Source organism: Schistosoma mansoni, chromosome 1 (assembly GCF_000237925.1).
Source record: "Schistosoma mansoni strain Puerto Rico chromosome 1, complete genome".
In the NCBI taxonomy this organism is placed as follows: Eukaryota; Metazoa; Platyhelminthes; class Trematoda; order Strigeidida; family Schistosomatidae; genus Schistosoma; species Schistosoma mansoni.
In genome coordinates this window covers 15563302-15588213 of record NC_031495.1, presented here as the reverse complement: position 1 = coordinate 15588213, position 24912 = coordinate 15563302, and the positions used below count along the sequence as shown (strand labels likewise).

The 24912-nt window shown below is 37.4% G+C and overlaps 2 protein-coding genes across 4 annotated transcripts in view; one reads left to right on the top strand and one right to left on the bottom strand.

The window, feature by feature from the left end:
• The window catches only part of Smp_141040 (putative striatin), a 27475-nt gene extending 11102 nt beyond the window's left edge, over window positions 1-16373 (top strand). Inside the window, 7 exon segments of the mRNA XM_018793417.1 lie at window positions 4173-4384; window positions 4555-4578; window positions 4583-4894; window positions 11051-11305; window positions 12482-12755; window positions 13935-14147; window positions 15716-16373. Coding sequence (XP_018647932.1) covers window positions 4173-4384; window positions 4555-4578; window positions 4583-4894; window positions 11051-11305; window positions 12482-12755; window positions 13935-14147; window positions 15716-15885 — 1460 coding nt within the window. The 3' untranslated portion in view covers window positions 15886-16373.
• A 5078-nt stretch (window positions 16374-21451) lies between these two features.
• On the bottom strand, window positions 21452-23195 carry Smp_034840.1 (14-3-3 epsilon; the record flags this gene model as incomplete). 3 transcript variants are annotated; one of them, XM_018793414.1, is made up of 4 exons in its annotated part: window positions 22250-22284; window positions 22323-22666; window positions 22700-23006; window positions 23081-23144. In XM_018793414.1, 4 exons carry the CDS (start codon window positions 23142-23144, stop codon window positions 22250-22252), a joined length of 750 nt encoding a protein of 249 aa, XP_018647930.1. The 3 variants fall into 3 exon arrangements, with proteins under 3 accessions (XP_018647931.1, XP_018647929.1, XP_018647930.1); XM_018793416.1 differs by having other exon boundaries at window positions 21452-22284; window positions 22700-23195; XM_018793415.1 differs by having other exon boundaries at window positions 21452-22666; window positions 23081-23195.
• Window positions 23196-24912: the final 1717 nt, after the last annotated feature.

Sequence of the window (24912 nt, the reverse complement as noted above, 5' to 3'; positions counted from 1 at the left end):
TTTAGGAAAGCTGTTTGATAAATAGTTAAGAAAAATCCTATTCTTTGACTTACGGATAGGCCATAAAAGCGCCATATTGTTTCGTAAGAAAACAAAATAATCAATAGGAATGATTCCCACTTTTAATGTATTATTTATCAAGCTCTACTTTTTAAACGAATACTTCAAGTTGATTCTTTCGATTATACTAAAAAAAATCAATCTCAAGTGTCACCATGGCCAACGATTCTAGTGCGCGAAACGCTGTCCCAGGTCTACTAAAACCTCGCTCCAAACTACACATTGGAGCCTTCAACGTACGTACTCTAAGTCAAATCGGTCAACAGGCCTCCTTAGCTAAAACCCTAGAATCTCGTACCATTGATGTTTGCTGTGTCTCCGAAACACGCATACAGGATCCCAGTGTGGTCATTCACTTGACCTCACCTCGCCAAAATGGACAGCCGACGAAATACACCCTCCGTGTATCTGGCGACCCGTTGGCTAGTTCTCGCGGACTTGCAGGTGTAGGCATAGCACTAAGTACAAGGGCAGAACAGGCACTACTAGAATGGATCCCCGTTAACAGTCGCCTGTGTGCTGTCCGGCTAAACGGCTCCGTAAGAACTCGGAAGGATAGGGACACACGTCGTTGCCTTTTCGTCGTTTCTGCCTACGCTCCCACTGACTGCAGCCATGATGAAGTAAAAGATGACTTTTACAGAAAACTCTCTGAGCTTCTTCAGAAAGCTAAGCGCTCAGGCATAGTAGTCGTAGCGGGTGACTTTAATGCCCAGGTAGGCAGCTTAAATCAAACAGAAAGACATTTAGGTGGGTGTTTTAGTATTCCGGCTCAACGAACCGATAATGGTGATCGTCTGTTGCAACTATGCTCAGACAATCGTTTATTTTTAGCAAGCACTAATTTTAAACATAAGGAGAGACATCGTCTAACATGGCGACCACCTGCACCAAACCAACGATGGACTCAAATAGACCATATTGTCATCAGTCATCGTTGGAGAGGCTCAATAGAAGATTGTCGCTCGTATTGGAATACTTGTTTAGACTCTGATCACGCTTTAATACGAGCGCGCATTTGTCTGCGCCTCAATGGACGCAGGAAAATTACACTAAGAAGACCCATTAGGATTGAACTGGAGGACGAGAAAGCCAAATGCGAATTCCAGAAACAACTGAGTTCACATCTAGGCAGTTCTGTAAACGAGACTGACCCAGATGCTGCTTGGAAAGACATACGAACAGCTGTGGAAACAGCAGTCACATCTATTAGTCATTTAAACCATAGGGCTCCAAAAAACCAGTGGATTTCCTCTAAGTCTATTTCACTGATGGATTCGCGTAAACTCATCCCATCAGGCTCTGAACACGACGAAGAGCGTAAAGAAATTAGATCTAGGTTAACTAAAAGTCTAAGGAACGATCGTGAGCAGTGGTGGGCAACGAAAGCAAAAGAGATGGAAAAGGTAGCGGCTGTAGGCAACACCAGGCAACTATTCAGACTAATAAAAGAAACCGGAATTAAGAAGTCAAGTGTGAGACAATCTCCGAAAAAGACGGAACCCTTATCTGCTCTCAACCTAAACGTTTAGAACGATGGGCGGAACACTTTAAGGAGCAGTTTAGCTGGCCTTCAGCTACTGCACAACTACCCACTATTCCCAGAAAACTTGAATGGAACATTGAGGTAGGCCCCCCGACCCTACTTGAAGTTCAAAAGGCTATAAGTAATCTGAAACGAGGAAAAGCAGCTGGTCCTGATGGATTGGCTCCAGAGGTCTTTAAATATGGTGGTCCAATTTTAGCGATTAGGTTGACTAATATTTTGGCTAAAATCTGGGAGACGGATGTAATCCCATCCGACTGGTCACAATCACTGATTGTCCCAATATATAAAAAGGGGTCCAAATCATCCTGCGATAACCATAGAGGGATTAGTCTGACTAACATAGCATCTAAAATACTAGCCTCAATAATTATCGGGCGCCTAACTAAGACTCGTGAACTGCAAACACGAGAAAATCAGACTGGCTTCAGACCTGGTCGTGGCTGTATCGACCACATATTCACCATTCGTCAAGTTTTAGAGCACAGACACGCTTATCGGCGTCCGACAATGATAGTTTTTCTTGACTTGAAAGCAGCATTTAACTCTGTAGACCGAGAGGTTCTGTGGCAGTGTCTGTCATTGAAAGGTGTACCTGAGAAGTACATAAACCTTTTGAAGGCTCTTTACTCGAACACTATTAGTCGAGTAAGAGCTTATGGCGAACTGTCATATGATTTTACAACCTCAAGTGGTGTCCGTCAAGGCTGTCCACTATCCCCGTTTTTGTTTAACTTCATTATAGACCTGTTGCTGCAAATAACACTCTCTTCGACTGAATCTACAGGAATTGATCTCCTACCAGGGGGACCACTAAGCGACTTAGAATACGCAGATGACATAGTCCTGTTTGGTGAAGACGCTGGCAAAATGCAGAGTCTTCTGTTGGAACTCAGTAATAATGCCAGGATGTTTGGGATGCGTTTCTCCCCATCCAAATGTAAATTGTTACTCCAGGACTGGCCTGCGTCAACACCCGAACTAAGGATAGGGAGTGAAGTAGTCGAACGCGTGGACAACTTCACTTATCTTGGAAGTCTGATCAGCCCTAATGGGTTGGTGTCTGACGAAATCTCTGCACGGATTCAAAAAGCTCGTTTGGCTTTTACCAACTTACGTCACCTATGGCGTAGACGAGATATCCGTCTATCAATTAAGGGACGAGTATACTGCGCATCAGTTCGTTCTGTTCTACTTTACGGCTGTGAAACATGGCCATTAAGAGTAGAAGATACTCGTAGGTTACTAGTATTTGACCACAGATGCCTTAGAAATATTGCTCGCATCTGCTGGGATAACCGGGTAAGTAATAGTGAGGTTAGACGCAGGGTATTAGGGAATGATGGTAAATCAGTTGATGAGGTGATGAATCTTCATCGACTGAGATGGTTGGGCCATGTGTTACGTATGCCTGAACACCGATTACCACGACGCGCTATGATGACTAGTATTGGGGACGGTTGGAAGAGAGTTAGGGGCGGCCAAACCAAAACATGGCATCAGTGCTTAAAGTCACTAACTTCTAGTCTGAGCCATGTTGGCAGATGCAGACTACCTGGTTGGGGTCCGCGTGACTATCGTAACCAATGGTTGGAGACTCTGTGTGACATGGCTCAGAATCGATCACAATGGCGTAGGTGTATACACTCTTTATCTTCCCTTAAACCTTGAGACTAAAATTGCTTCATATCTCTCTTCCTTCCTATACTATATCCTTATATACAACCTATAATTTATATACTACTACCAACACTAAATTAACTACTATTAATCCGGTGTTGATCTTGTTGTGCTAACGAGGTATGGCAACTTGGACCGATGCATATATGTGCCTGGTCCTACGTTGTAGCTGACTGACTGACTGACTCTCAACTTCGTAAACAACAGTAATGCCGCGAGAAGACAGTGAGTAGGACTTCCCCGGCAGTGGCTGTATACGCGTGGCCATGTGAAGGCGTTTCGAGAGGAAGGGCTAACTCTCCCCACCCTCGATCGTACCAGAGCATTTAAGGGCCCTGGATAAATACTACTAATGAGTCCTACAGTAGGATGAAACAGCTTTCTAGTGTATCCTGGTTTTCAATGATTATCTTAGTTTAATGCATGTTGTAAACTATGAAAAATGATAACTGTTTATTTCCTACTAAACAGAAAAATATACGTAGTGAATGTAAGAATAGTTTTTGTTCTTAGCACAGAGGGTTGTCTCCATTAAACCATTTTCATCAAACACACGAAAACGCTTTTCACTAAGTAGAACTAATCCATTATTGCTTGATGTGTAGTTATTTAAACTCAAATTTAGCTGATTACAATCGTGAGAGTATCTCCAAGAATTCGGACCATTGCTTTTTATTAGAAAATCACGTTATTCGATTTTATTCTGTGATAAACGCATGTGTTTAAATCTCATTAGCAAGAAGCAAAGGATTTATGCCTGATCAAACTGCGTGTACCAATTCCATATATATATATATATATATATATATATATATATATATAGTTTTCTTCCTAATGATCAACATGATAAACTTATCCAATACTCTCCAATTTCCTCTAGTCAAATCTTCACATCTATCTCTTCACTTTCCTCTTATTTCTAATGTAAAATTAAAATTAAAAGAAAGCTTAAATATAGATGATAAGAAGTTGAAAATCATTTCATTACCTAATGATTTAAATGTTCAACAATCTAGTTATGGCAGTAATAATAATAGTGATCGACCGATAAATTTCGATGCTGTTGAAGATGAATTGGATAATATACTACCGAACTTTGATATGTTGATCAATCAAAAACATCAACACCATCACCAACAACGAAATGTACCAAAGAATGAGATTTTACACAATTCTAGTATTACTACTACTAATACTACTACTACAACCACTACCACTTCAAATATACTGTCAAATCAATTAAATTCAACAAATGAATCAACCTTAAGACTAGAAGATTTGGCAAATCTTTCTAATATGTCGAAAAGTGAATTTAATTCTAAACAAGCACATGCAGTTGCTTTAGCAATGGATAATTTAGATGGAATGAGTGAATGTCTCATTAATAGATCATCAAATGAGAAAATTAATCAATCCACACCAACACAAAAACCTGCAACATGGACAGCAAAATATACACTACGTAGTCATTTTGATGCTATTCGTGATATTTGCTTTCATCCTAGTGAATCAGTTTTAGTTACATGCAGTGAAGATCATACTTTAAAATTATGGAATTTAAATAAAACTGTTCAAACGAAAAAGTCTTCAATGTTTGATGTTGAACCGGTAAGTATGATTATAAAGTTCATATATTATTTAAAATAGCATAGGCCAATTATTTATTTTTATAAACACTAGTATATGTTAGACAATGAATAATTATACTAACAAATGTCATAAATCAGAGGACATTTTATGCATTTCATGATCATAGGTTAAATCACCAAATAATTTTAATTGGACCACCATTGGAAACCAGGAATCAATGGATAGCTGTTTTGTCTCAGTATGTGACTCCTCGGCAGTGTCCATCTGCCATCCCGTCACAGGAGAGCGAACTCAGGACCTTTGGTCCAGGGAGCAAACGCAACCTTTAAACCACTGAGTCAGAACCCAATGGTGTACATATCCAACCTCAATGAATTCGCGTTGTTGTGCGACCATTTTCTGTTACTTGTGGTGGATAACTGTTTCACTTCCGACATAGTTAGACTCCACTAATCATAATCTGTTATTATATCTCCAATAAATGCATCTTGAAGCTAGTCACTATCGAGCACATAACTATCATTAAGACAGGAGATAATAAAATTTCCATAGGTCAAATCAAGAACTGTCCTTAGCTAAATCAGGAGACACTTTACAAATGTTTCGTTCTAGCATGGGACTCCTCAGAAGTGTGCTTTTCATTATTCTTAGTATCTTATCATCATTATTCACTGTTTCACATAATTTCTACTAAGCGAATAAAATTACAAGAAACAGTTAGCGTCACTTTGATCTATCTTTGTACTGGGAATGCTTCGACCCCGAGTGAAACCTCACCATTGCACCTCGGTGGCCTGAAGCTCTCAATGAACCCTAATCAAGTGAGCTCGGACGTGCATTTTGTCAGTGGAAAAGTCTCACTCCCGTTCATTTAAAATTTACATGCTAAGGATTCCATATTGTAATATTGAATAAAACCACCATTACTATATATTGGTGTTATTGAGTCCTCCGAACCTAATCTTTGGATTGCAGAGAGCTTTCATTTTTGTTGTATATCAGTCAGTCACAACGTAGAACTTCGTACGTACGTACATCAGTTAGAGTTGCCATACCACATTAGCACAGAGGTGAAGTTGTCAATTCAAATCCCATAGTGGTAGAAGTAGTAAGAGTATAAGCAGTAATCCGAAAGATAAGGGTTTGAAGATGTTATCGAAGGAGTATAATCCAGTGAAATAAATTTGGAAAGAGAAAAAAGATAGAGACATGAGGAATTCAGAGGATTAGAATTTGGCAGAACACAAAGATTGGATGCACCTTCGCCATCGCAAACGATTTTGAGCCATGTCATTCAAGGTCTTTAACAATCGGTTGTTATCATCTCGCGGATCCCAACCAGGTAGTCTACACCTACCAACGTGGCTCAGTCCACTTGTTAGTGACTTCATGGATTTGTGCCACGTTTTGGTCTGGCCGTCCCTAGCCTTCTTCCAACCTACTCCTACACCATAAAACCTCGCACATCGGTGCAGTTGGTGGTTGGGCATTCGTAACATGTGTCCCAGCCATCTCAACTGAAGAAGTTTCCCTACTTCATCAATCGATTTGCCATCCTTACCTAGTACCCGTTTTTTAGCGACTTCATTACTTACTCGGTGGTCCCGAAATATACGAGCAATACTTCGAAGACATCTATGATCGAATAATAGTAGCCTACGAATATCGTCTACTCTTACCGGCCATGTTTCACTGCCATAAAGTAGGAGGAAACGAACTACTGCACAGTAAACCCGTCCTTTGGTTGCTAGACGGATATCTCGCCTACGCCATAAATGGCGCAGGTTGGCGAAAGCTAGACGAGCCTTCTGTATCCGTGCTGAGATTTCGTCACACACCAGATCACAAGGGCTGATGAGACTCCCACGATGAGTGAAGCGGTCGACATGCTCAACTACTTCACTCCCCATCATTAGTTCAGGTGTCAATGCAACTCAATCTTGAATTAACATTTTGCATTTCGAGTGGAAGAATCGCATCCCGAACATGCCTGCATTGTTGCTTATAGTGATCAGAAGACTGAATTTTGTCAGCGTCTTCACCAAATAGAACTATGTCATCGGCGTATTCTAAGTCAACAAGTGAGCCTCCTGGTAAAAGTTCAACTCCTGGAGATTGAGATGATGAAAGTGTTATCTCCAAAAGCATGTCAACGACAAAGTTAAACAAGAATGGAGAGAGTGGACAACCCTGACGAACACCACTTGAGATAATCAATTCTGATGACAGTTCGCCATAAGCTCTCATTCGACCAGTTGTTATCGAATAGAGAGCCTTTATAAGGTTAATGTACTTCTTTGGTACTTCTTTCAGTGACAAACATTGCCACAGAACCTCACAATCAACAGGGTCATATGTCGCCTGAGGGTCGAGAAATACTATGATTATGGGGCGTCTGAATAGGTGTCTCAGTTAGTCTTTGTTCTAGTATATGACGTAGAGTGAATATCTGGTCTATACAACCACGTCCAGGTCGAAAACCAGCCTGGTTTTCTCTAGTCTGCTCTTCACGATCTTTAATTAGGCGTCGAAGTATTATTGAAGCTAATATTTTAGACACTATATTAGTCAAACTGATCCCTGTGTGATTGTCGCAAGAGGACTTTTGTCCTTTCTTATACATTGGCGCAATCAGTGATTGCGACCAGTCAAATGGAATTACGTCCAGTTCCCAGATTCTACCTAAGACCTGAGTCAATTTCGCTGCCAGTACTAGACCGCCATCCTTAAAAATCTTAGGGGTAAACCTTTCAGGACCTGCTGCTCTCCCACGCTTCAGATTTCCTATAGCTTTTTCAACCTCGTAAAGAGTTGGTGGACTTATATCAACTTGCCATTCAGGTCTACTGGGGATCGTGGGAAACCGAAGTGTGGCTGAAGGCCAGTTAAACTTATCTTTAAAGTGTTCTACCCATCGGTCCAATCTCTTGGATTGAGAATGAATAATATATCCATCTTTTTCCGGGATATTTTCGCTGACAGTTGGATTCCTAATACCGATTTCCTTGACAAGTCTGAACAGTTGTCTAATGTTACCTATTGCTGCTGCCTTTTACATCTCTCTTGCTTTCACTACCCACCACTGTTCGCGATCGTTGCGTAGGTTTCTTGTTAGCCTGAGCTTAAGTTGACTCCGCTTCTTGTTATGTTCAGAGCCATATATGATGAGTTTTCGAGCATCTATCAGTGCGGTAGATGCTGCTGAGATCCAGTGTTTCTCCCTAACTTTATAGTTTACCGTACTAGCAGATATCACTGCTGTTTCCACAGATTTTCGGATGTCATTCCAGGCTGTCTCGGGGTGGGCACTACTTACATGTCTGCCTAACTGTTTTTCCAGTTGTTCCTGAAATATATTCTTATTTTGCCTATCATTAAGTAGAACCCTTAGAGGCTTCCCTGCAGTGTCTTTCCTACGTCCAGTAAGACGCAGACGGATACGTGCTCGCACTAGAGCATGATCTGAGTCTAAACATGTTCTCCAGAATGAGCGACAGTCTTCTATCGAGCCCCTCCATCGGTAGCTGGTGGCGATGTGATCTAGTTGGGTCCAACGCTGAGGCGAATTCGGGGGTCGCCATGTCAAAAGGTGTTTTTCCTTGTGCTTAAAGTTAGTATTTGCAAGAAACAGGTGGTTATCTGAGCATAGCTGCAACAGACAGTCTCCATTATCTGTTCTTTGAGCCACGACACCATAAGATCCACCCAGGTGTCTTTTCCTTTCACTTAGTTTATCTACTTGAGCATTAAAGTCACCGGCCACTATTACCACATCAGAATGACTAGCTTTTCGGAGAAGGTTGGAAAACTTTCTGTAAAACTCACCTTTTACATCATCTGAGCTGCAGACAGTGGGAGAACAGGCAGAGAAGACGAAGAGGCAACGACGAGTGTTCCTATCTTTCCGAGTCCTTACTGATCCGTTTAGTCGGATAGCGCACAGACGACTGTCTACTGGGGTCCAGTCTAAAAGAGCTAGTCCTGCCCTAGGACTCAATGCTATACCTACACCAATGAGGCCACGGGAAGCAGCATCAGGGCTTCCAGATACACGAAACGCGAATCGAGTTGGTTCATTATTTTGACATGGTGAGGTCAAATAAATGATGCTACTCGGGTCCTGTATGTGTGTTCCGGAGACGCCGCACATATCGATGGTGCGAGATTCTAAAGTCCTAGCTAAGGAGGCCTGTTGTCCTATTTGGCACGATGTTTGGACGTTAAAAGTTCCTACATGTAGTTTAGAGCGTGGTTTCAGGAGACCGGGAATAACGTTCCGTGTACTGGAATCGTTTTCCCTAGCGGTGCGAGGTGACAAAAGGACGTGAGAAGGGTTAGTCGTGGAGATAAGAGAGTTATAAAGTGTAGGAAGGATTTGAATGTGACCAACTTGGTCTCGTGTGTTGTTACGGGTATGAGGGCTGATATCACTTCCCGGCTGCCCACACCATGGAAGGGTATTTCTTGAGGGACCTGAAAGGGAAGTTGGATTAATGTTGGTCTTAACGGCCTGGTAGTGTGACTGCAGAGCCCAAGGGACAACTGCTTGAGGCCGGTCACGCACGGCCTTTTTGTGGGAGGTTTTTGACGTGTTAGCTCCCTTCTTCAAAGAGCCTTATCGCCCGAGACGAAAATGCGTGAGGTAAGGTGAGGCGTGAAATTTTTAGGGTCAACCTTTCTTAACCCGTTCCTTCCTTATAAGAAGGCATCATCGCTGCAGATGCTGGTTATCCGAGGGAAACACCTTACTGCTGTCACACCCCTCTACAGTCAGCAGTACGACTTCTCCCTCAGAACTCGAGTTGCTGCTTTTACTCTTACCGTTCTCCAGTCGACCTGCTTGGCATGGTAGAATCTACAGGAACACATGTTCCAGCCAATATAGCTCGGTTGGGTCACCGCGATAGGCAAGCCCGACCACCACGTCAAGGTAGCAGCTACAGTCGATAATATCATCAATGCTTATTTCATTTAAAATTGGGCCTTTTACTTGTTCCACGAGCCTTAAATCATTTTGTTCTGGCGAACTTATTTGTTATTGATTGTTATCATAGGCTTTCCTGTCTTCCTTCGTCCTTGCATTTAAGTTAATTGTCTTGTTCTGTTGACATCTGACCATTTTGTCGATAGACCTTTTTAAAATGGGATCTAAATCTACGTATTTACTAATCACTGATTGATATGAATATCAGACTTCCAGAAGTTCCCTGGTTATCCTAAGGTTTTCCTGATCCAAAATTCGGACGTTTTCGAAGTTTAATTCATATCCACTTAATGCACTTTCTTGTGTTCTCATTTTACAACAAATATATTTTCTGAACGTTAGTTTTGCATTTCAAACCGATTTTATAGCTGGAGAAGGAAGTTGAATATCACTCATTGAGCACCAGGAAGCTAATTCGATCCATAACTATATACGAATTCAAGTCCTAAGGCGTTCAGTTCTCACAATGAACATCCTATTATTTACATTTCGACTAAATTCTATTTTCATAGTAAACAGATCTCCACAAACCACAATCTACTTATACATATATATTATCGATTCATCTGTTTAACATTTTTATTATTTACATTAATTTTAAATAACTAGTTTTATTTAAACAATTAATATGAATTAAGTGAAATAATCCATTCATCACTTGTTCTAGATAGTATTATCATTAATATTATTGTCAAGTGTGTTTAACCCAATAGGTGTTTGTTTTCCTGTAGAAATAACTACATGTATGCGTGTTAGCTCTAATCAATCAACACACTATGTATTTGTTGACTATTTTACATTTCTATATCAAATGCTTTAGAATATTGAATAGAGTGCTCATACATATGATACGTTTATTGATTGGCATCTTTTGTTTTTCACTATTTTTTTTATTTATACACAACTTTAAGAACTGTGTTAAATTATTAAAACGTATAAATTTCCTGTTGGGTGTTTTTAAATAATCATGGTTTAATTGTTGAAACATGAAACATTGTATTGGAATGTATATAGTTCTTGAAACATATGTTTCACTAAGATTTCACAAATAACACACTCTCCAATTAGTTATAAAGATATTTAATATGTGCCCATCGTTAGGTGTTATTTATATCGTTTTAACAATATTCTAACATATCATATACACTTTGCCACTGGCATCTATTTCTTTTTTTTCCTTCGGATAACAGATATACACATTTCGTGGGCATAATTCACCAGTTTTATCAGTAGCAATGGTTCCTAGTTTATTGAAAGTAGATAATTCATGTCAATCAGGACTGATGCTTTCACCGATCTATATATATTCTGGGGACTTATCAGGTTGTATACGTAGTTGGTGTGTGTCTAATCTACAATTAGATCCTTATGATACTTTCGATACAGCAATGATGGGTCCTATCTTTGAAGGTCATACCGACGCGGTTTGGTCATTGTGTTCACGTGTAAGTGTATTTCTTTGTTTATTTTTTGGTATATTTGTTAGTGTAAATGTTACTTGTCGTGCAAAATAATTCGTTTTTTTCCTGTTGTTCACTTGTTACATTACATACTCATCAGTCTTTCACTAAAGATAATGAATTACTTAAACTCCGAATTTCTCGATTTGTTACAAAGGTAATTAGTTAACCGGTAAATCCTGTTAAACACAACTATGTATTTGAAGTTTCCAGTTGTTCTACTATACTTAAGAATAGGGGGACGATTGAACTATTCCAATACTGGTGGTTTTATCGCTGACTTGTTAACGGCAGTTGATATACAAAGCCTCAACAATTAGCCGTTAACAGAGGATGAGGTGTAGGAAAAATCCATATTCAAACAAAATAACTCAAAAACGAAAGCATGACCTCCAAACACTCGGGAAACTAGCGAACTATTAATAGTGATAATCAATCAGAAAAGGATGAAGATCATATAAAATACTAAATTAAAAAAAGTATTCACTGCTACCGTTACCTAGTAAGACTTTAGCATAGTTCACAAAAATTAGGTGATTCCGTGATCGCTTCAGGTGGTAGCCATGGTAAAATGATAAAAGCGTTACTATTTCAATGTCAATATACAAATATGAATGAGCCTGATTTAATGAATGAATTTCAAACCACTTAAATATGAAAATTCATAGACTTTATTGAAAAAGCAATAATAACAGCACCTGTAATCGTTATTTATTTACAAATAATTGTAAAGATATATAAGGTATTTTTTCACGAATTTATTTGGTTTCAAGTACTAGCATGCGTAAATGTTTGAAATTACCGTGTCGTTCACCTGTGACGCATAAAACAGTCTTTGTATAATGAATATTCATGAAAACTCAATTGGTTGTTGAAGGCATACGACTAAGATTACTGTCTGTAACAGACTAATCTAAGTAATATATATATACTCTTCAGTGCTTAACCAGGGGCTAGTGACAAGTATCATGCTATTTTGAATCCATTGCAGATCTAAAATTGATATACATAAGTATTTAATGTAATTTAAGCAGAATGTCATAATAATTCAGCGATATTTGTATAGTCTGTAAAATAAGCTGTTTCACTTAATATTGAAGAATTAAATAATTCTCTCTCTCTCTCTATATATATATATATATATATATATATATAATACAGTACGACGGTTTACTGCTTTCAACTTCCTCTGATGGTACTTCTCGTCTATGGCATTTACGTCCAAATTCATTTGTCAGTTCTGATGTATATTACATTAGTAAAATGCTTAATAAATGTGAGAATATATCTCAACAAGATTCAACTCCTACTTCAGCTACATTTTTAAGTACCAATCTAGCCCAATTCGCTGCTGGCTTCAATTCAGGTCATGTATGTTTATTCAATTTGGAGACACATCAAATTGTTAGAAATTTTCAGTCGATTAATAAGACAGGTTAGTAGTTCAAGATAGTTAGAAAAGCATGGTCTAGAATTCTTATATTGTATATGAATATTTTATTTAATTTCCAATATGAGTTTTCCTCATCTCACAAATCTAAAAAATTGCAATATGTTTTTTTAGATATTCAGAACTGAAATTCGATCAATCTGTTAGCATACTTGGATCTTGAATAAACTGTCTCGATATAGTAGCATTTTAATGATGAGTTTTTAATGTATTTGAATTGTGGCTAACAGTGGAATTTAAAATGTTCGTTCCGTCTTATTCAAGATTTTTCAGTTTGTTGATGATCACATTAGGACTGAAACTGAGTATATATATATATATATGCAGTTATACAATAATAAAAATCTGCTTATTAACAGTAACACCTTCAAGTCATCAAGACTATGTATTGAAGTAAATGTACAGATGAGCTGTACATAAACTGTGGCTAACAACAGGATCCAAGATGTGCATTTCGTTCTATTTGGGGTTTAATTACAGAATGTACTTAAATCTCGGTGTCCATATTCACATTAAGATACAAACCTAGGATCTTTCTCATTTAAATGATAACGCGTTATTTACTGAACTACTCAATCCAGATAGTCACCAGCTTGTTCAATAGGTATGATGTTTATATCATTAATAGTAATAATAATTAGTATTTTTTAGCTTAAATTATTAACTAGCAACTCTGGTTTGTTTGAAAATGGTCTTTATTTTTCAATTATTTTGCCGATGTACCTTGTAACATTAGTGTTTTTTTCCTAATTTATATCGAAATTAATGTATTCTTCACTACTTATTCGATTATGATTTGTGTTGTTAGTCATTAAAACCTATTAACCGTTTGTAGTTATACAGTATAAAATGGTCAGTACATTTGTACATTCATGATATGAATGTAAAATAATGTAAAAATACATTAAGATTATTAGTTGTTGTTTCTTGTAGTTCATATCATTATTATCTACTAATATAGCCAGACAGACTTATGTGTTAAATTTAGCTTGTTCGATATAATTCTTTTGAATGGTAACGGTTCAACAGCTTTCAGGCCATCTGACCAATTGATCCACTATGTATGCTACAATACTTTATTGCTAACTGTATTGTAACTATTTAACTGAAAACTATTATATTTGTTATTATATAGATAATGTATTCATTTATTTATTTTCTTAGATGTCAGTGATACTTCTCAGGACGCAAATGTATACTCTGTAAATTCTGTCATTTCTCATCCTCATCTCTCATTAATAATTAGTGCTCATGATGATCGTCAAATTCGATTTTGGGATTCGTTAAGTGGCAAATGTGTTCATTCATTGACTGCTCATTTGGATTCAGTAACAACACTCAGTTTAAATTCAAAAGGAACATTATTACTCTCAGCAAGTAAGAATAATCTCATCCTCTTTGTTTATATGTTTTGTGAAAAATAATGCCATCTCATACTTTAAATAATTTTTTTAAAGCTTCAATATACCGGTTTGTTTGGTTGCCAACTGTAAATAATTTATGACATCACATTAAGTAATATTGTTAATACTAATATCTAGACAGAAATTCGTGAAGTATTTTTCACTTCAACTCAAGATAATGATTGTGTCCATTAACATCTGTTGAGCACCGATTCCATCAATTCCTACATGAATAAACTGAACTGACCTTAATATCTCCTGTTAAAACTAATTATTTCATTAATCAGTCTGAAGCTCAATATAATAATGTTTTTAATTTGATATGATACTATTTACAGCTATAAACAAAGGTCAAATGATGATTAGTAGTGTCGTACTATGCTTCTGTTTGATTGATAGCCTGAGCGCCAACCTCATAATTATCTGTTATTTCTTTAATTAACTGATAAAATGAATATAAGCTGATCAATCTTTTGTAATAAAAGCTTTCTATTATATCCGTGTAATTTCTTGTTTCATTGACACAATATGTTCAAACTACTGTCAATGGAATTAATTTTCATAATTACTGATAAATTTTAGTAATCTTATTTTATGGTAGTCGACACGTCTTGTCAATTCATATGTTATTCTCAGGACCACATTTCAAAATTGTCTCTTAATTACGTTGGCTTTAATCTCCCACCACATACTTTTTTGTCTCACTCTACGATGGATGAAATTCAGTTGCTTCAATTTTGTCAAATTAAGGTTTTGAAACATAGAATTCTCTTCTAGGGGTTAGTTTTTACTTTATTAAAAGATTAAATCAGGACATTTGTACAAATAAGTATAAATATATATAGTATGTAACTCATTTTTCAAGTATTTGTCTGCCCAGACTAAAATAGAACGAGTTTTGAACTGGTAGCTTAATGTTTATGAACCTCATACGTATCTTTTATTAAACTAGATAAAACATCTGAAAACGGAGTTGCAAATTTACTTTATTTCATTCGATAATGTCAAAAATGTTGATCTAATTTTCTAATTTGAACAGGGGCTCATAAGATAACATCGTTTTCAAATTTGTTCTTGTTAATTTTGAATGTTAATGTTTTCCACTGAAATATATTTACGACCGTTTTTTCAGAATATCACTTATATGTTATGATATTTACTAATGTGGTACACTTCTTTCTTTGTTTACCTACAGTGAAATAAGGGCTTATTTCTGACAGTGTTTGCATAAACATATCAGTAAAGAAAAAAACGCCTAAGTTAAACTTTTCATATCTTAATACTGGTTTAAATGTTAAACTGATTGAATAGTCAGTTTTAAATTACAGTTAATTTTAGTTTCAATAAAATTTTGATTTTAGTTACATAAGGTCATATATCTAGATTTTATTAAAAATATGATTAGTTACACACAAGTGGAATAATAATTAAAACTTAAAATTTGACTTCGTTAAAAGAAGCGCTCTAAAGTTGACCTTATCACATTTTTTCTTAAATATATAAACCACAATAATATCATAGCATTGTATTACATTTTTCAAGGTCATGACTGTTCCATACGAATATGGGATATCAATGCAAAATTATGTATTCAAGAGATTACAGGTCATAGGAAAAAATTTGGTGAAGCTATTAATGCAGTTGCATTTCATCCAACACAACATTTTATGGCTAGTGCTGGATCTGATGCATTGGCCAAAGTATATGCTTAAAAGAAGAAAAATGAAGGAGAGCGGATGTGGTTACAATCAGTACATTTAATGTTCGCTGATATTTTAACCATCAATTGTATATACCTACATTCTTTTTGTGTACATTTTTATTATTATTATTATTAAAACATTCTGTTAAGTATTATTTATTTCATGCGTATTGACGTGAATTTTTCTTTACAGTAATGTGACCAATCATTTAACACAGTCATTTTTTTTATTTTGCTTATCATTTTCTGTCCAATCTGTTATTGAATACTACAAACTAATCTTGTCACTTATATTATTATATCGAATTAATTGATGACTGTTCTTTCATGTCAATCATCTGTAACATTTAATACCTACTTACCGGTGGTTGTATTTAGGCACACATTATCTTTTATAAATTGAACAGGCTAGTTACCTAACTTTTTATTTCTGTAATATTTTTTATCATTTGACTTTACATATATTATTTTAATAAAATGTTCGCTGTACACACTATGTATCCGCAGTTGGTTGATATGTTCTGCTGAAAGGTTTTTATTTCTAATGGTTTTAAGCTTAAAGAAGAATAGCTCTTGTCCACTGCTTTTTTTTCTAAAATCGATCAGTAATAGTGACATTGGATTTCAAACACATATACCGCAATAATTTAGTGTAAAATCATGATCAAATTTATCATGTTATATGCCAGTAACAGCAATAAATTATGGCACTGCGAAATTCCGTGAAGTAAATATCCCTTACTGGTATGCGGATTCCAACTATCTAAAATATTGTAGAGAAGTTTTTTTTATTTCAACAGGATCATATGAAAAGGAAATAATTCTGTGGATGAACTTACCTTTGTTCATAACTCAGACATCCTACTTGGTAAGAAAACGTATGTTATAATAAGAGGATAAGATAGTAAATAAGACTACAATATAAATCTGGATAGTAGTTTATGAATATGTGTGTATCCATGATTCCCGTCGCTAGGTTATAGATAGAGGACACAGTCAAAATATCACAACAAAGACACTGTAATTGCTTTTTCTTTGAACAGCTTACCATGTTAAATGTCTACTGCCTTAAAGATGGAGGAAAACTATGTCGGTTATATACACCTTGTCGATTTTTTGTGAAAACGAATAACGAGGATAGATAACACTAAGATGTTGAAGTGTTGTATGGTAGCTTTTATTGGAAATAAGGCATGTGTTTCTTAAAAATAAACCCAGTCTAAATTGCAACAGGTTGCTTACTCTAACTCCGGGATAAAAAGGTATAAATTAAGACATAGACGAAACTATTGTTCAGTTATTTTAATAATTAGATACATCTTATTTAAGTATTACAAGTGCATGTACTCAACTTAAAAAAACTTTTCCTGCGTATGCTAAGAAACGCTGATACCACCCAGCTCCTCAGGCCTAATTTAAGTAAGTTGGATTTTGAACATGTAACTTGATGTGCTGAGCTCGAACTGTTACTTAGTGATGAAATACAATCGATAGCCGAATATCATGTAAGAAAAATATGACCTGAAATACTACGTTAATATAACATGCATAAGCTACTCATATACCACACTTGATCATAATTCTATGTTTTAAATTATCTAGCAAAACTTGTGATTTCTTGGTAATATATAGATTAACTGACGGAATCAAATTCAAACTTCTGAAGTGATTGAATATCACAGGTGAGATAAAACTGCTAAGAATAGTAGTCATAGATTTTACAACACTAAGACTTTTCTAGTTATTCCATGTAGCTAAAATGAGAACAGATGCTCTAATCAATATAAGCCTAGGGATCACCGATAAAACAGCTTATTTACAGACCAGCTTACAATTTTAACCAAAAGCTGCATTCGTTGTCAATGTATAGGAAACATTTAAACTAACACTAACGGGGGGTGTTTTTAAGGTTCCGTAATATATGAGTATTCAGGTCCGACAATTCATCATTGGACACGATTAGATTACTTACCAGTCGCGTCAACTTGTATCAATTACCATAACATTTTAGTTACTATCTCCTAATATTGTTCAGTGAACAAGTCTTAGCTACTGAGCACTCGTTAACAGGATTTTTGAATGCATACTGATTCCATATTTTCTGTATCTAAAATGTCAACTGTATGGATAAATGTCCTTACTTTGTTCAACATAATTACGAATGAAATACCAGGATTGGATAAAGTGATACAGTTAAATATCTCGCGGGGAAGAATGCTATAATACATGGCTTAGGATTGTAATAAAAGACTGTTGAGTTTGAATTGTGGTTACGTAATGAACAAAGGTTGAGGAACATGAAGAGTTAAGGTCAGTCAGGCATTTTAAAAGATGCGTGAATAGTAGTCCTGATATCAGGGGAGGACCGTCTATCGTTTTCTCCTGGATAAATGTGATAACTATTAATATATATTCCTTATTACGACCCAGCTATTCCTATTGCTTAGTATTCTTGGACACCAATACACTCGACAAGTCCCCAAATCAGAACACGGTTGAACAGGGAAGAAATTATATTACAAGTAACAGGAATAGATGAAGTAGGAAGCGCAATAAGAAATTCTTCAGTATATTCATAGATTTTACATGAGAAGCTTCTAGAGTCTTCTCCAAGCAACTAGAGCTGATTGGATAATTAGCCAATCAGCGTACAGCAGCACCATCATGCATGAAACACGCTTTAATCCAATCTATGTCCCGCTAACAGTAAACAACAAGTTCCAAGCCTTTCACATCCTATTTGCCATATTCAATAACTACTGTTTCGTACACTGGAGGGAAACTTGGAGTTTTTAACAAACAAGTCTGAAACTTACGTTTTTTCAGAAACCTTAGGCAAATCGGTGCTCTCATTAAATCCTTTTTCACCTGAAAACATTTACATACGAGTACGGCCCATATCCTCTAATTGATCTCCCTAAAACACACTGTTTGAGTCCAGCAAAAGACTGATTTCCTCAACTATACCACATTCCACATCTCCGTCAGCAATTTACCGTACTGATGGTCTTTTTCCTGTAAACATTTGGTTAGAGACCAGGTGTTATTCGTTAAACTACTTCCGTATGCTAGAAAAGCGCTATAAAACAGCATCCTCTTGTGACTAACCAGGTAAGGTTAACATTTGTATCTCTTAGTTTATCTTCACATATTACGAGGTTACAATCGACTTCCCAATGTAAGTAGATGATAAGAATCCTAGAGACAAAATCAATACAGTTCTGTCCGTTGCTCTTGCTTTGTAAAATAAAAGTCAATACATTTTTGAACGAATGAATATTGAGAACTAACAGAATCTGACGAGAATCATGGTTTCACGACAATTCTCTTGTGCATCCCAAGGTACGTAGCAGTCTTCTAGGTCTATGCACCTAGCAAGTAACTAGCATATCTCCATCAAGAGATGACTCGTTTGCAACGTTAGAGAAGATACAGTAAGCACTGGTTGGACTCAAACTAAGTTTCCCAGCCTTAACTAAAATCTAATGGGAAATAACACTCGATCTGATCAACTGCCTTTAATAGTTGGGAAAGTGGAATTTTACAGAAGTTTTTGGTGCGTCACAAACATGTGGTTTTCGACCGACTGACTTCCCCAACATCCTACAAGAACAGTAACCGACTAGAATCTGGGGCATAGTTATATTCAATGTTCGAAATCTGTTTCTTTGAATAACTCACTTTTGTCTTGTTGTTACGGTAGTTTTAATAGATTATACTTGTGAAGTCATATTTGTTAGTATAGCCAGAAATAATTCTTGACATTGATGATTGAGAAACCAATACATTTGCTATGAAGACTTTTTACAGGTTTACAATAGTATTGTAGGAGTTGCCATAAAACCTAAGTGGTACCAATTATGCGGTCCCACTATGGGTTGTTCTATGACGCGATTAAGAGCAACTAAAAAGATGATAACAAGTTCACTTTGACGAGTGAAACGTACGCATAAACTACCAAAGAGATAGTACAGTGTGCGGTATGGTTATAAGACGGAAAAAATTAAAGTTAACATATGCCAGGTGTCGCCACACAAAATTGCGCTATTCGTAAACATACCAACCCAGTCAGTCAGTCAGTTACAACGTAGAACTTCGTACGTACGTACATCAGTTCGAGTTGCCATACCACATTAGCACAGAGATGAAGTTGTCAATTCAAATCCCATATTGGTAGAAGTAGTAGGAGTATAAGCAGTAATCCGAAAGATAAGGGTTTGAAGATGTTATTGAAGGAGTATAATACGGTGAAACAAATTTGGAAAGAGAAAACGGACATGAAGAATTCAGAAGACTACAATTTGGGGGAACACAAAGAGTGGATGCACCTTCGCCATCGCAAACGATTTTGAGCCATGTCATTCAAGGTCTCTAACCATCGGTTGCTATCATCTCGCGAATCCCAACCAGGTAGTCTACACCTACCAACATGGTTCAGTCCACTTGTCAGTGACTTCATGGATTTGTACCACGTTCTGGTCTGGCCGCCCCTAGCTTTCTTCCAACCTGCTCCTACACCATAAAGCATTGCAAGTCGGTGGTTGGGCATACGTAACACATGTCCCAGCCATCTCAACTGATGAAGTTTCACTACTTCATCAATCGATTTGCCATCCTTACCTAGTACCCGTTTCCTAACATCTGCATTACTTACTCAGTGGTCCCAGGATATACGAGCAATGCGTCGAAGACACCTATGATCGAATACTAGTAGCCTACCAATATTCCCTACTCTTATCGGCCATGTTTCACTGCCATAAAGTAGGACGGAACGGACTGCTGCACAGTAAACCCGTTCTTTTGTTGCTAGACGGATATCTCGCCTACGCCATAAATGACGCAGGTTGGCGAAAGCTAGACGAGCCTTCTGTATCCGTGCTGAGATTTCGTCACACCAGACCACAAGGGCTGATGAGACTCCCAAGATAAGCGAAGCTGTCAGTGACTAACAAATACGACAATCGGGACCAACAAAACCCAGAGATCTGGAGTCCAGATGTAGTTGCCGAAACGTTTACGGAATTGATGCATATGGTGAATCTGAGACAAACCAAACAAGCCATCTTAGTTGAAACTGAGTTTAGAAAATGCAACAAGAGATATGCGCTCCCCCACATTTTTGTGTATCCAAGTGGATTTAGCAAGCAGACAACCTGCAAGTCAGCGTAGTCACAATCACATCACTAGACACAATGTGTTGCGTCCCAGTAAATGCAAGTCGACTTTGGTGTGTTTACTTTTGCACACTCAAGATATCTAGTACTTAGTTCAAGTGTAGTGTCTCGTCATAAGAACTTGAACTCAAGATGGCACTAGATTTTCTTAATCACAATAACACAACTTATCCACACTTCGTTTTAAAAGTTTGTTGAACCAGTGGTTTTAATTATCGGCTGCTCACATACTGTAGATGTGACATGACTTCGTTCTTACCAATAAACTGAACTCCTTAGCACGCGAACACGAATAAGTGCCTTAAATATAATACGTGAGAAGTACACCGCTTCATTAAGTTTCAAATAAAGTAGAATCCATTTCTTGTAACTGCACCAAGACATCTAAGAACTCTGCTGGCTAATTAACAAGAGTATATTTATATTTCTAGGAAATTACCTTCAGGAATAACCAAATATGTATATTCCTAATAAGCTAAATGGATCTGTGAAAACTAGTGACTAAAAGTGGCTTGCAGATCTTAGCACATCTAAAATGTCTATCATTTTGAGTCCTGAAATCAATCTAAGATATGAAGTAATCGATTACACTTAGCGAGTGAACATGATTCTAAAGGTAATATTAAATTGAATCGTCTGCTCTTCGGTCCTAAGCGATTTGCATAAATTTTTCAACAAAAGTATGAATAACTGATTATATTTGACAGATTTATAGACCAAGTGATTAACTTAGTTTTGGAAGAATACAAAGCAAAATGATGTCATATACGTTTTTTTCAAACTGAAATAAAATATGCGCAAAACCTTCTTTATGAGGTTGTGGATCAAAGCATTACATGATAACCCGAACAAAATATTACATGCTTAGATTCTCAGTATGAAGAACAGCCTCAAACAACATGAAGTATCTGTCAAATCAAGGACAGATATTGGTAAAACGTCAAGTTTTAGAGTATATAATATAGTTAAAGATGATAAACAATGACTACCTAAATGAACATAACCATGACAGTATGAGAACCAGCATATTAAGAGAACTTGGCAATAATTTGGAAAAAAGGATCAAAGTGGTAAAACGAGAAACTGCACTACTGGTGTGCACGTTCAAGACTCTAGGGAACTTAATGTCAATAAATTTAATTATCCCTAAAAGCAACTCTGGCCAAGTTAGCAGACACCAGCAATCTTTAAGTCTACTTCTTAGGCTTTCTCATCCGTATCTTTCTTCACGTTGTCTACAAAGCACACTTGTGAGGAATGAAAGCTAACTTACCATCCCTTTCAGGATCTGATGTCCAAAGAGTTAAATTATCTCGCAATAACTGCATTATCAGGGTGGAATCTTTGTAGCTTTCTTCTGACAACTGGTCTAGCTTAGCGATTGCATCGTCAAACGCTGCTTGTGCAAGACGACATGCTTCATCTGGATCGTTCATAATTTCGTAGAAATAAACTGAGTAATTGAGAGCTAACCCCAACCTGATTGGGTGGGTCGGGAACAATTGGGTTGCGGCAATTTCAGATGCTTCTTGGTAGGCTTTGTTACTTTCCTCTGCAGCCTTTTTACGTTGTGGGTCGACTGAGAATTCCGCCATGTAACGGAAATAATCGCCTTTCCTGAAAAAATCATCACGAACACATGCGATTTACATTTTAAGGTAAAAGACCTTAGAGTCTGACTTTGTTGCGCTTTTGATTAAGTACTTGTCAATAAGTTCCAATATATCCTTAGAAACGCGATCGAGTTCAGATTCCAAAACTTCACGGAATTTCTTTGCACAAGCTTGCTTTTCAGCATTACCTCGATTCCCTTCTGTCTGTTCAACAGCGCTAAAAACACGCCATGATGATCGTCGAGATCCAATGACATTTTTGTAGGCGACTGAAAGCAGATTACGTTCCTCAACAGTCAACTCCTCTGCCATCTCTACAACTTCCTTCATTGCATCAACCATCTCTAGCAAACGAATAAGACTCAATAAATAACCATATCAAAAACGAAGTTTGAAAAACAATATCCCGACTACTTACCATCATATCTTTCCAACTGCTCAGCTAATTTAGCACGATATACAAGAGCCTCCCGTTCTGTCATCTTCGTATCAGAACAACTATACGCCTGCAAATATGGCCGAACTCAAAAGATAGTTCGCTGCCCCAATCTTTGGTTTTGATAAACAAAAACAGTGTCTATTGAACGATTGGTTTTTCCAGATGATGATTTGTTTAGGTTAATGTTAAATTCTATCTAGAAGATTCCGATTGCTCATGTTTTTTTTACAAACAACTGAATGGTCATTTAATAAATCATGTTGTTGAAGTATATCTGCACCTGTACAGGACTTTCCGAAGTGGACCTGAGTGCTGACCTGGTGCTCCGTAAACTGAAGCACATAAGAAAAGACACCTCTCCCGGTACGGATATGGTTCATTCTGCTATATTGAGGGAAGCAGCTTCAATCCTGGCATCACCAATTAGCGTGATGTTTTCACACTCGCTAAGCAGAGGCAAACTGCCGGAAATTTGGAAGCTCGCTCATATCACACCAATTTTCAAAGGAGGTCGATGCAGTGAACCCTCAAGCTATCGACCAGTGGCCCTTCTCTCCATACCTTCTAAAATTATGGAATCTCTAATATACGACGGTATACAAGAATACTTATTATCCTTAAAGTTCTTATCAACCCAACAGCACGGTTTCAGAAAAGGTCATTCCTATATGACCAACCTGCTGACTGAGGTGGATAGATGGACAACTATCCTTGATCGCAAGGGGAAGGTTGACGTCATTTACCTGGATTTGTCAAAAGCTTTTGATAGGGTCAACCACATATGTCTTATCAATAAACTTAGACGATTGGGTATCAAACCCCCTCTGATTGATTGGCCCACTTCATATCTAGAGAACCGACATTTTAAGGTCATGGTTAACTTCACTCTCTCTCAAGCTATGGAATGTCCTAGTGGCGCCCCCAGGACTCAATACTAGGACCTCTTATCCTCTTGATTTATATTAACGATCTTCCTTAACAAGGTTCATCTGACTTGTTGCTTTGTGCTGATTATGTGAAACTTTGGAGAGAGAAATACGTAACCATAAGGATATACTAGCACTTCAGGAGGATCCGACTCGACTTCAAAACTAGGCAGGCGACAACGGACTTACCTTCAACACTTCAAAGTGCAAAGTAGTCCATCTGCGACATGTTGCAGACTATAGTTATAACTTAGGTAACTCCCCTCTAGAAGTTTCCCAAGTCGAAAAAGATTTAGGAGTGTTGGTACCCTATGACCTGAAATCGTATGCGAACTGTGACAAAAACGCCTATCAAGCAAACCTTGCACTGGTAACATTGAAGCGCATTTTGGCCAGTTTGACGGTAGAACCTTCCAAATAATTTTCAACAGTTTTATTCGTCCCCATTTAGAGTACGGAAACATAGTATTTCCTCCCTCCCTCCAAAAGGTTAAGGACACTCCGGAACGTATCCAACGTCGAGCCACGAAATCAGTTCGGAGACTCAAATTCAAACCTTATGAAGAGCGCCTCCAATCACTTAATCTTTACCCGTTAGAGTACAGGCGTCTTAGAGGTGACTTTCTTATGACTTACAGTATCCTTAATACTTCTGGTCATCCCCTTAAACATCTACTTAAGCTTAGTCACAACACTAACCTAAAAGGCAACACCCAGAAACTGGAGACCCAACATAGCAGAACAGACTGTAGACACAACTTCTACTCCTTAAGAGTTGTCAAATGCTGGAATTCGCTGCCGACTGAGCTAGTCCAAGCGACTTTCCAGGAGTCCTTTAAGTGGCAACTTGACCTATTCTTAAGGACTAAGGATAACATATTATTA